The following is a 12,931-nucleotide window of genomic DNA, read 5'->3' as shown; positions in this document are numbered from 1 at the left end:
GTCCTGCTTCTGTAATTAAATTACCTTCTATCTATTAAAAAGCAAAATTTTTGCTCCATTAGTCTTACAGACACTCACAGTACCTGAGATTTCTGCAGTAAGTATCTTAGGAGACATGTGTTCCTTTGTCTTTGAAATTAAATCCTAAAACAATGGATAGTGTCATTTTTCAATGCCATTTTATTCTTCTAATGTTTATTCATTAAGAAAGGGTTATACGATTGCATGTTATTACTGCATTGTACAAAATGTGTCTGAGTCTACATTTAGTAATTGCCTTTTTCTCTTTTTAATTGGTTTTCTAATCCCAGTTGAACACAATGATCTGCAGGCCCCTGAAACTGAAGGTTTTGGTGATATCATTAACTGTGGCAGAAGCAAAGTTGGAGGCAACAAAAGTTGATAAATTCTGAGGTACCAGCAGCTGACTCCTAAGACATTGATGGTGCACAAATCTATACACTGCCCTCAATGCTTCTGCTGTTTGCTTATAGCTGACCATAGATGGAAACATAGGAAAACTGAGGTTGGAAAAGACCTCTAAGGTAAGTCCAACCATTACCTAATACTGCCAGATCCACTGCTATACCAAGTCCCCAAGCACCATACCTATATGTTTTATATATTATGTATCTAACATAAAGCCACATATATAATATTTTGTGCCCTTCAGGTTTTCCTTCTGATAAAGTTATGAGGTTACATGTTATTTTTTCCCCCAATTGTGAGCATTAAACTATTTCCAAATAATAACCCCAATTACAGAATCACAGAATCACAGAATTAACTAGGTTGGAAAAAACCTTTGAGATTATCAAATCCAACCTATGACCTAACACCACCTTATCAACTAAACCATGGCACTGAGTGCTGTATCAGGTCTTTTTTTAAACACCTGCAGGGATGGTGACTCCACCACCTCCCTGGGCAGATGATTCTGGTGCCCAATCACTCTTCCAGTGAATTTTTTCCTAAGGTCCAGCCTAAACTTCTACTGGTGCAGCTTAAGACTGCATTCTCTTGTTCTGTCAGTGGTTGGCTGAGACCAACCCCCATGTGACTACAACCTCCCTTCAGGTAGTTGTAGAGAGCTGTAGAGAGTGATAAGGTCTTCCCTGAGCCTCCTTTTTTCCTAGGCTAAACAAGCCCAGGTCCCTCAGCTATTCTTCACAGGACTTGTGTTCCAAGCTCTTCAGCAGCCTTGTTGCCATCCTCTAAGACATGTTTGAACATGTCAACATCTTTCCCAAACTGAGGGGCCCAGAACTGGACACAGTACTTAAGGTACTTGGACACCAGTGCAAAGTACAGGGGAAGAATGACTTCCCTTGGTCCTGCTGGCTACACTATTCATGATACAGTCCAGGATGCCATTGGCCTTCCTGGCCACCTGCGCACACTGCTGGCTTATGTTCAGTTCACTGTTGACCAGTACAGTAGTAATTTTTTGCAGGTTCTTGCTTTGGTCCAGTGGTCAGAACCTTCATTATGGAATAGTATGATAAATTGTATCTTGGGTCTTTCAGATGGTTAATTTTTCAGTTTTCTAGCTATGAAAACTTTGTTAAATCTCAATTAAAGGACTGGGTCCAAACATTTCACACTTTTTTTCATTCCTTCAAAATGTACTTGTGTATTTTGAAGAAATGTACACATTTAACTGTATTTATTTTTTCAAAATTTTAGTCAATTTTGTAATTAAAATACCCTGATATTATGTATGATATGGACATTGTATGACTGATTTAGTATATATTACTAAATATTTAGTATATATACTATTATTTTATATAAGTATTTCAATCAACAATTTCTACTTTTGTATATGAAATAAGTAAGAACAAGAGCCTAAAAATATTCTGTCAAAACTTTTAAGTTTGGAGCCTGTTTTGCCCTTCTCTTAATCGATATCTCACAGCGAGAATTGAGTAAGTGCCCTGGTGATTTTAGCCAGTGCTAAAACCCACCACATTAGTTAAATCATATACCCTTTACACAAAACCAAATTCAACTCCCCCTCAATCAAATTAGTGAAGAATCTAAGAATCATGTCACTGTGATGATGCTATTTTTTCAGCAACCTTGCTCTGCATTTGTAATAGATATTCAATATTTATGTACTCAGAATAACAGTGAGATTAAATTTTACCTAAATACATTATTTTCTGTACCAAACCAGAAAACTCAGCCTTCTAATTTCCTACATGGCCATTTCAAAATGCTCTTCAGAGTCTACCCTGGTCTTGACAATCTTTCCAGACTTGTACCTTCTCTGAAAAGTCTCACAAGCTCTTCTCCTTGCTCCCACAAGAACTCTTTTTAGTCTATACAAAAATATAAAGTTCCCCAAGCTTACTTTGATGAGGAATGAGAGAATTATTTCCAAAGAAAGGGAGTATGGCACACAGTACTTGAACTTTTCTGAATTTTTGCACTCAGTAATATATGCTGGAGTCCTGAATATTCACAATATATATCTGAGGCAAAAGAAATTACTCCTTGCTGAAGTTTTGAGTCACAAAAGTGATGAAATTTCTTGCAAGATCTTTAAATCTTTTCACAATGGAGTAGTAGTTGGCCTTTTAGTCTGTACTATGCATTTCTACAGAAGGATAGTTCTTACTCCATTCAGCCTGTGTTTTCTCCATAGAGACAAGGACACTCATGTCGCACTATATTAGGAACGGTGAAGCAGTACAACACTGACTCCCTTAGCTTCATTGTCCAAGAGAACAAAGTTTATTATTCTTAATCTGCTTTTATACACATGTTCAAGAAGGTCCAAGAAGTGAAACTTTCATTGGTCATTAAAGGTACACATCACCATTATTGGTTAAGTGGAACATCACCCCTTGACTAAACAACACCTGCAAATTGTTGTCTTTTACCAAGGACTGTTTGGATTCCTTCTTATGCTTTCCCAGGTCAGAAGGTGAGAAGCCTGTATGACTTTGTTTCACACAGGTTCTGTTCCCTGCTTGCTTTTTGCATTTAGTATGCACACAGTCATGTGGCATTCATAGGTTGTCTTTCAACCTATGCTATGTACAATATTGAATGTACATATGGGTACTATTGTTTAGTTTGAAATTCAAGTGTATTTCCACTCTTAGAATAGTGCAGTTCACAAAATACACAAAACCTGCAGGGTGCTTGTAAAGAAGGAATTAATTTGAGGAATACATGGCACAATCAATCACTGTGTTCCTCATGATTTTTGTGTTCAACCTTGGTACGTGAAATAGAATTTTCTTCTGTTTCACTTCTGAGTTTGGTTTGCTGTTAATGTCTCACAGCTCATTTTGTTGTATTGGGAGCACAGGTTATCTTTATGCAGCACAGCCAAAGGTATTACTACAATTTTTCGCTTTTTGTATGGTGTAATAACCTTATAAACTTTTTTCAGGAAGAGGAATTAATAGAAATGGAGTAAGAATACAATCTCTCCGCTAGCTCCATATAAATTCACAGAAATTTTTTGTCTTGCCATGACTAAGTGCAGAAAATTCATCACTAGGTCTTCATTACCAGTGCTTTGATTCTCTGATTACACCAACCTACACTTCCCATGACTAGCAGCACAGTCAATATCATGATTTTCATGCACATAGTAGGCTCTTTAAGTATCCAGGTCTTCGGGCATTCGTCTAGAGAATAAAAGGGAAAGCAGAGTTTCAGTCTTCTTCAGTCTTCATTATTCTCTTTCATCACCACCTCTGTAATGGGAATGAGGCAAGAAAGGTGCTACAACAAAAGATAGATCCATCTGTCAAGGATTTTGGAAGTGTTTTCCACTGGCAGAAGATAGAATAATTATTGACATTACAGTGAAAAAGAAACTGATACCTTAAGTTTAAGCTTTCCTATTTTTCATATTCTCTGCTGCCTAGGTGTGTAGTTTTGAGCTTCATATTAAGTGTTAGTGAGCTCTCTTCACAGAGTAGGTAGACAAAACAATTTTCTAGCTTGATATCAGGGACAAGTGTTAAAAGTTTCAGGCCCAAAAGCATAAACAGTGGTGGATTGAAGAGAGAAAACAAGAAGGATGGAACTTCATAACCTGAAGCTGTAATTGGACAAACCTGTTATGCAGATGGACCAAAACTTACAAAAATGTAGAGACCTCATGACTAGTCATCCATTTTTGTGACCATTTTTAGGTTTATCTTGGGTGTAGCTCTGGCCATGTGACCATTTTTAGGTTTATCTTGGGTGTAGCTCTGGCCAGGCTCTTGTACTACTCAAGATATATCTTTTAAGGCCTTTCAAGAAATACCTACTTTATTCCTAACTCTCTCTAGCCTCTATTCTAGGTCACCCTTCTCAAAGTATCAAAACTATATAATAAAAGTAATTGTCAATAATACAGAAAGCTAAAAACCTCATGGTTCAGGTTTAATTATCTGCCTTCTACTTATGCTTTATTTTAGCTGTGCCACTGAAACTTGTATGCACAGCACCCTAAATCCATTTACCAATGTCAGCTTTAGGCGCCAGTACACATTGTACCAGGTACACATAACAGTACCTGTTATGACAAGTCCATGACAGGCAAAATGGCTTTGAATTGAAATATTAGTGCAAATTTACAATGGTAAATTCTGTATTTTACATTCTTGTACATTGCAAATATTTATTTAAGACATGTAAAAAAAATACATCAGACTTACACTGCTTTTGATCACTTTAAGATCACTTTTTCTATCATTTAAATGTAATAATTTCATTACTACACAATTTTCCAGATTAATGAACTATCCAGGACAACAACTTTATTTTGCACTGATTCGGGCACTTAATAATGCACTGCTTTGCACACATTTTTTAAACCTAATTTATTCTTTTTCATATCACATTCTCTTAAAAAAACCAAAATGACGAAGTATTTTCTTTTCAAGAAATGTGGCAACTTGCTTATCTAGTTATTCTTTCTACACCCGGTTCTTGTGATAAATACCTCTAACAAGCTGTCAGGTATTATGGTTACCAATAATGAATTCAAATATACAACCTACTAATTTGGAATTTCTTTTTTTTAATAAGGAAGTGTACCGCCCGCCCCAGGAAATTGTCCCCAAGTGGTACAGCTATTGCACACTGAATGATTTATCCTTCCATAGATTTAAAGTAAGTTTGACATTTTAGAAAGAGATTTTTAGGCTGGATGAGAATATCTTAAAATATTTACTGGACAAATTATCATTTGTTGCCCGAAGGTGAAAGTGCTGCTTATGAGACAGGACAGTATTGTAAGTGCTGCTCATCTTAAGTTCCCACTTCTATGTAAAATACATTTAAATAATCACATACATTTATATTCCCCCCAAAAACTAGCCTGCAATATCAAAATATTTCTGCAAATCTGATAATAATGAAAAAGAGAGCTACAGATCTGTATTTAAGAGTTAATTGATGTTTGTCACAGAGTAAAAAAAGCCAAGGAGAAGATCTATAAGAAAGGGTATCATAATAGAAAAACATCTATCTTGAGTGCGCAGGGTGACTGACTATGATTCTTTAACAGCTTGATTCACAGTAGCAGATTTCATTAGTTTTATAATCACAGATAATACACAGATTTTTAATAATGAGGTGTCAATGTGTGGAAGAAGAGGTTTACAGACCATTTTTCTTTCAGACATTTTCATGGCATATGCCAAGTGCAGACAAATATGAGAACTGCCCATTAAGAGTAATTTTAACTTATTCAAGCACTTCTGGTTAGAGGACTAAAGGCTGGTTTCTCAAAAGGCTATAGCACAGAAGTACTGACATATTTTACCAATTACACTAAACACAAAATCTATTATGGTCATTTAAAAAAAAAAAGAAGGAAGAGTACTCTCTATTTCAGTCAAATATCAAAAACCTAATTCTAATCTCTATTCTGTATTCTCATGTTCCCCATCTATAACATGAAGGAGACCTCAAATTCTCCAAAGGCTCTGACCCTAGATCAGTTTTACACATAGACATAATGTCTAGCTGGCCCTTATCCTTCAGTACTTCTCTGCTCTCATAACAGAGGCATGAACACTTCCAAACTGAAGACAAGGACAATAAGAGCAAGATAAACAATTTTACAGCCACATTAATTAGGAACAATATGCTCCTGAGATCCCAAAGTGCTTTTGAGTTTGCATGACCTACGAAAGAAAAGTCTGCTGTCTTATACAACACAGATCCAGTGAGCTTAATCTACATAAACACTATCATACCCATGTGCTGCTACTAATTAACACACTGCTTTTTTTCCAGAGGTAATCATTTTTGGGAATGATTGCTTCTTTCTGTAAAACAGTTATTAAAGAATCAACAGTCATAATTTTAATAGTAGTGATGAGATATCCAGTTTTATAATTATCTTCTGCTTTCCACAATTGTATTTTAATTTCAATTACATATAGAAAGATTACTAATTTTTGGCTTCAGCCTGTGCACTAAGAGTGAATACAAACAACTGCCATATACAAATTATTAATTATTTCGGTTTTGGAATGAAAGGAGGACATTGAAGTGTCCTTTCCGTCCTTTCACCGAAATTATGGATTTCTTTAGATCTATCTATTGTATCAGTTGAATTCAGGAGCAAAATGCAACACTGGAGATGAAAATTACTAGGACAGTTGTTAATCATTGGAAATCTTGACTGTATTTTAATGTTTGAATCTATTGACTCAAAACACGTTTCATCTCTTTTTTCCTCCTGCTTTCTCTGAAACTGCCCTTCTCATCTTGCAAGACTGGAATATTCCCTATGGCCTATTTTCGAGTTCATTGATCCATTTTGGCAATTTTGATTTGGGTGTCCCGGATTATTTTATAGTTTTTATATAATTTTTTTTTTTTCCATTGAAAGAAACCATGATAAGCAAACCCCAAATTACTGTTTAGGGCTGTATTACCACAAGCTCATTATCAGTGCCTAACAGGTAAATGATCCTATGAATTAACACCCCCATTTATTTTAAATGCAAATCTATCTTCAATGTAGATTTGTTGTGCAGACATAATCCATTTGCCAAGTGATAGAATTTTGTTACTCAGTAAAATGTAGCTGCTTCCCAACTGAGAAAACAATTTATTGACATCAGAAACAGTCTTAGAATTATCCTCAAAATTTGTCCTAATCTTCCACTGATTTTGAATTCCTCCTTAGTTTCAGTATGAAGCCCTTTTGGACAACCTTTTGAAGATGTTAAAAAATCCCCACCCAAGACAGAAATCATACCTTGGTACTTGTCACTTGAAATGGAACTTTGGAGCTCTTTGTATTTGAGGAATTCAGCTTCTCAGGTGGTTTTGAAGAGATTAGATTCATTGTGGGAGGCTGATTGCGCAGAACAGAAGACAAGCAAAGCTGCACAGTCTCCTTCAGAGCTTTCAGCTGTGACTCCTGGGGAAAATTAGAAACTATCAGTTCTCAAAGATGTACTATGATGAACACAACTGCTTACTTTCTCTGATACTTTCTCTAATACTTTACCTGTATTAAAGCAAACACTTAGGAGTAGCTGCTGCTTTTTCTTACTGATGGAAGTAAGACTGTCTAAAGCAGTATTCTTCTGTGATTAGGTTACCGTACATTAGACACCAAACTGCCTAGGAAGTCACTGCATGCTCTTCTCATCCCTTCATGCAGTTTTATCCACATTGATTATTGCAAATAATAATTAAATTTAATCTTTTTCTGAAAAGAAAATGCAATTTACAAAATATCCAACAGTGTTCAGCCTTTTATGTATAATATCTACAGAGAACTCCTAAGTATTGCAAGACCAGACTTGGCATGGAATTTTGTCTATAACATTTCAAATAATTGGTATTTTCACATTACAGATAGATTTAATCCAAGTAAGATGGCTTCTCTTATGAGCATACTATACTTTTGCACTATAGTAAAAAAAATAGATATTTTTAACAGTTAAGCATATATTTATCCAGACTCGCTACTGTCCATTAGACCAAAATAAAACTGGTCTTGCAACCAACTTGCAACTCATGTTAGAATATTTGTATTTTACTCCCAGAAACATAGATAGATATACTAATGGAAATAGAAGTCTGTAATTGAAGTAAGCTGAGAGCAAGAACAATGAGATAAATACAGAAGGAGGAAATCATATTTTAAATCTTTGGTTTCATCAAAGAAAGACACATGTCAGATGTTAGCCATTGAGTAAGTTCTTACATCCACTTCAAGGGGAGTTAGCAGCATTTGACATTTAAAAAACACCTAGGTTTTTTTTCTTTTTATTAAAAATACACCTGTAAATACAGAATATGCTCACGTTTCAATCATCAAAGATTTTTAAAGGTACATAAATCAAGGCATACCATGGCAAAAGCTGGTGGAAAATGTATGTATGTATGTGGAAAACCGTGTATGTAACATTGCACACTGAATATCAAGTATGTGAAATGTTACACATAAAATATGAAAGTATTTCATAGTCCTATTAATCCTAAGCAATGGCATACAGCATGTTTTAGTTTATTTTCTTAGCAATACTTTTGAGAACATGACAAATATTCTGTTTTACCTCAGATAAACTTCCCTGAACTGAAAGCAGGGAATGTATCACGTAACTGGAAAAAACTTAGTGTTTCTTAAAAAAAAAACAAAGCGAGTTAGTAGAGTGTATTTCAGCAGTAGGATAAAAATTAGCCATACAAAGACTATAATGCAGAGTACAATAGGAAAATTAAAGAAATAGGAGATGGAATATGTTATGACCTGGCCCTCAAGGCAAGGGTAACTCAAGTTCTTGTTACCACGACCCTTGGGGCAGACTAGAGTGAAAACAGATAATTATTTGTGTTTCATATATGTATATGTTTTATTTTAGACCAATTTGGTTGCAATGGAAAGCAAATATGTAACTGTTTTGGTTATTACCTACAGTAACATATCAATATAAAACCATACAAATAACACTTAAGAAAATCTGGCAAGGGCAGGGGCAAGGGCAGGGGCAAGGGCAGGGGCAAGGGCAGGGCAGGGCAGGGCAGGAAAGGAAAGGAAAGGAAAGGAAAGGAAAGGAAAGAAAGGAAAGGAAAGGAAAGGAAAGGAAAGGAAAGGAAAGGAAAAGGAAAGGAAAGGAAAGGAAAGGAAAGGAAAGGAAAGGAAAGGAAAGGAAAGAAAGGAAAGGAAAGGAAAGGAAAGGAAAGGAAAGGAAAGGAAAGGAAAGGAAAGGAAAGGAAAGGAAAGGAAAGGAAAGGAAAGGAAAGGAAAGAAAGGAAAGGAAAGGAAAGAAGGAAGGAAAGGAAAGGAAAGGAAAGGAAAGGAAAGAAAGGAAAGGAAAGGAAAGGAAAGGAAAGGAAAGGAAAGGAAAGGAAAGGAAAGGAAAGGAAAGGAAAGGAAAGGAAAGGAAAGGAAAGGAAAGGAAAGGAAAAGGAAAGGAAAGGAAAGGAAAGGAAAGGAAAGGAAAGGAAAGGAAAGGAAAGGAAAGGAAGGAAAGGAAAGGAAAGGAAAGGAAGGAAGGAAAGGAAAGGAAAGGAAAGGAAGGAAAGGAAAGGAAAGGAAAGGAAAGGAAAGGAAAGGAAAGGAAAGGAAAGGAAAGGAAAGGAAAGGAAAGGAAAGGAAAGGAAGGAAAGGAAAGAAAGGAAAGGGAAGGGAAGGGAAGGGAAGGGAAGGGAAGGGAAGGGGAAGGGATGGAAGGGAAGGGAAGGGAAGGGAAGGGAAGGGAAGGAAAGGAAAGGAAAGGAAAGGAAAAGGAAAGGAAAGGAAAGGAAAGGAAAGGAAAGGAAAGGAAAGGAAAGGAAAGGAAAGGAAAGGAAAGGAAAGGAAAGGAAAGGAAAGGAAAGGAAAGGAAAGGAAAGGAAAGGAAAGGAAAGGAAAGGTATCATCACCTATGGATTCAGTTATAAGATTTGATTGTTGCAATTTAAATGTCCTTTGGTAAAAGTGTTATTCACAGTCTTGTTTCCTCGGAGATGAGGGAAAGCCCACAAAACATAGAGTTAAATGTTTAGGCTTATGTGGGAGCACCCAGGGTACCTCTCTTGAGGGAGCAGTTTGCACTGTCTGGTGTGACATTGTGGATAATGCACAGTCCTCTGATGGAAGGTTCCAGAAAAGAATCTGAGGACACTTTGGGCATCTTTGACAGTTTATTACACCTTCTAAGACATGATGACTTCCTCTCACATCAGTGTAGTTGAGCCAGTTATGCCCCATCAGAAGGGGAGAATACCCTCAAGCCTATATGTAAACGTCCCATGTGAATGTGAGTGTCCCCATACTTTTCACAGGGAGAAGAGTTTTACAGCTGAGCCAATTATGTAAGGGAGGACATTGGCACAATAAAAATCACTATCCTACTTCCAAATAGGGTTTGCTTCTTGTCAGGCCCTTCCCTTATCTGGCCTAAAGCCCAGTAGTCTCTGTTGATGGGTGCTCACCCCCCCTTCTGTCTTCTGTGGATCAGAGGTTTTGCCATCACACACCCAGAAACTCTCCTCTTTACCTCAGTCTGCGGATGTAAACCCCGTCCCAGGAAAACACCCTGCTAATGGCCCAAAGGGCCTATTGTTTTGAGTCATTAACCATTAATATTTTAGTCTCCCGCAGAATGGAATTTGCTTGCAAACAGTGAAAATTGAATGTCTTTTGCTTAAGATGTGTGCAGCCAGATGATATATCTCTAAGCTAATGACAGAGTAAAAGGGAAAGGATTACTTCATCCCTTTGATCCAGGGACCCTTTATTTTCTATTTGACAAAAGAAGATACTAGCATACTTCTTTTCATGTAACATGTCTTTAATACTAGCTTTTCAAGTTAGTGACTGTACAGACAGCATAAATCACCATTTGTTATGGTTAAATGGGCAGAGGTAGCAGACTGTCTAATTTTGCATGATGATATGGACTTAGTCAATCCAGTCCTATATGACCCTAGTGCTTCCTACAGATCACACCAATCTGAAATCACTTTCCTCTCATCCAGAAATTTCTCTGGATAATTTTTCATCCTCTCAGCTCTCAATCCTGCCATCCAGTGCTCATTCTGCCTTGGCTGAAGCCATTCCAATTTTGCCATTACAAATGTAAAAGAAGAACAAGTAAATTTGTTTTCATCCTATGGATAGCATAATTCAATATTGACTTTGTTAATAGTTGGCAGCTTATTCCAATGCCTAACCACTTCTGCAGCGAAAATAAAATTTCTAATTTCTAATCTGAACCTCCCCTGGAAGAACTTAAGGTTATTTCTTCTCATCCTTTCATTTGAGACATGGCAGAAGAAACCAATCCCTGCCTAATGACAGCTTCCTTTCAGACAGCTGTAGAGAGCAAAGATTATGAGCCTTCTCTTCTTTAGACTAAACAACACCAGTTCCCTCAGATGCTCCTCAGAAGACATGCTTTCTAGTCCCTTCACCTGCTTTGTTGCCCTTCTCTGAACTCACTCCAGCACTAAAATGTCATTTTTTAAGTGAATGGCCTAAAACTGAACACTGTGAGATGTGGCCTTACAGGCGGATAACCACTTTCCTAGTCCTACTGGCCACACTATTCTTGATATTTGGGGCCTGGTAATGCCAAATTTGTAAGCATTCTAAAGGTCCATGATGGGAAATAGAAAAGTGCTCTAGTGTAAGTGAACTTATGAGAGACACTAAGTCTATTGTCAGCACAAATTATGATTAAATAAATATCTAAATCTACTAAAAATCAGTGTAAATTTTTTCATCTGTTTTATTTTCTAATTTGACCATCCTCTTCTTAAATAACTTTGCAGATGTGCTTAACTTCATGTATCATAATTAGCTCCACTGATTTCAATAGCATCACTCCCAGGTACAATTCAGACGCAACTTAGTATGTATCTAAATAACTGCAAGGCTTTCATTTGTTTTTGTCAAATTACACCAAAACAACCACAGCTGATAGAGGTAAACATGCTTACATTACATTACACTTCTTACTTTGTCAAGGGCTGCATTTTCCAATTTGTCTTTTGCAACTGATAGTTTTTGCTCCAGATCTGTTAGCTGTTGTGCCTGTGGGAATCAAGAAAAAAAGCTGATGCAATCTGTAATGCATTTTTTCATGTGAGTGGGGAAAGAATATAAATTTTACATGTAATATATATAGGTTGGGTCATATTTTCTTTTCCTGAGGGGAAAAAAAATATGGTCAAATGTGCACCATTGATGTAAATGCAAGTTTATAAAAATTCAATGTCAATAGCAAAATTAATTCCATACTATAAAATATTTAATATTATGCCATAATATCCTTCTGGAAAATTCAAGGCATTCAAATTCTTTTAATTATTTTGTTTATTTGACTTGTGAGTACAATCTGAACATTATTTTGTAGTTTGAAACATTGAGATGCCAACATTAAGCTAATATGGCCTAAAAAGAAAAATTAGAAAACACCCAAACATTCTTGCATACTTTATGAAAATATACTACCTACTAGTATACAAGGAGGCAACTCCAGATTTTTTTTCCTCCATATCTTTTCCTGAAAATATAAAAGGGAAATTCACAAGAATGGCTAGCTATGCAACTGCATAGTGGGAAAGCATTTTGGGAGACTTATGTTTGAAGTCAGGATCAGGCAAGTAGCCTGCACCCTGAGTGGAAGGACTTCTGGCTCTATATATGTCATGGATGCAGTTCAGGGGTTCAGAAGATGCTTTTAAATGTCTGTAAATAAAGATAATTATTTTCTGTCTCCTTCCCTAGGAGGGTATAAACCCAGCCTGATTGCTTGAAGGAAATACATTCTCTGCAAGAATTTTCCTTTTCAGGGAAACAGGAAGTCCCAGATTCCTGTGATTCTCAGCCTAATCATTAATGACACAGTACATGCAACCAAAAGGAATAAGGATTCTTTTGCTGTTGTACTTGCAAAAAAAACAGCCTAGTCATTGTTTTCCCTGTTTGAAAAGGGAGCCATAGAGCACACTGGAC

At 36.5% G+C, this 12,931-nt stretch overlaps 1 protein-coding gene across 19 annotated transcripts in view; it reads right to left on the bottom strand.

Moving 5' to 3' along the window:
* LUZP2 (leucine zipper protein 2) overlaps positions 1-12,931 on the bottom strand; it is a 270,446-nt gene that overhangs the window by 20,360 nt on the left and 237,155 nt on the right. For 15 of the 19 annotated variants that reach the window (XM_086895406.1, XM_086895411.1, XM_086895405.1 and 12 more), the window contains 2 exons: positions 11,933-12,007; positions 7,232-7,396 (listed from right to left, as the gene is read on the bottom strand). In XM_086895406.1, the coding sequence (XP_086751532.1) occupies positions 7,232-7,396; positions 11,933-12,007 (240 nt within the window). Of the gene's footprint in view, positions 1-2,711; positions 3,745-7,231; positions 7,397-11,932; positions 12,008-12,931 lie in introns of those variants that run through there. The other 4 variants (XM_086895408.1, XM_086895398.1, XM_086895402.1 and 1 more) reach the window with 2 other exon arrangements.

Source organism: Cyanistes caeruleus, chromosome 6, assembly GCF_971803275.1.
Source record: "Cyanistes caeruleus chromosome 6, bCyaCae1.hap1.1, whole genome shotgun sequence".
NCBI lineage: Eukaryota > Metazoa > Chordata > Aves > Passeriformes > Paridae > Cyanistes > Cyanistes caeruleus.
The sequence above is the reverse complement of the archived record's forward strand: the minus strand, read 5'-3'. Positions and strand labels throughout refer to the sequence as shown.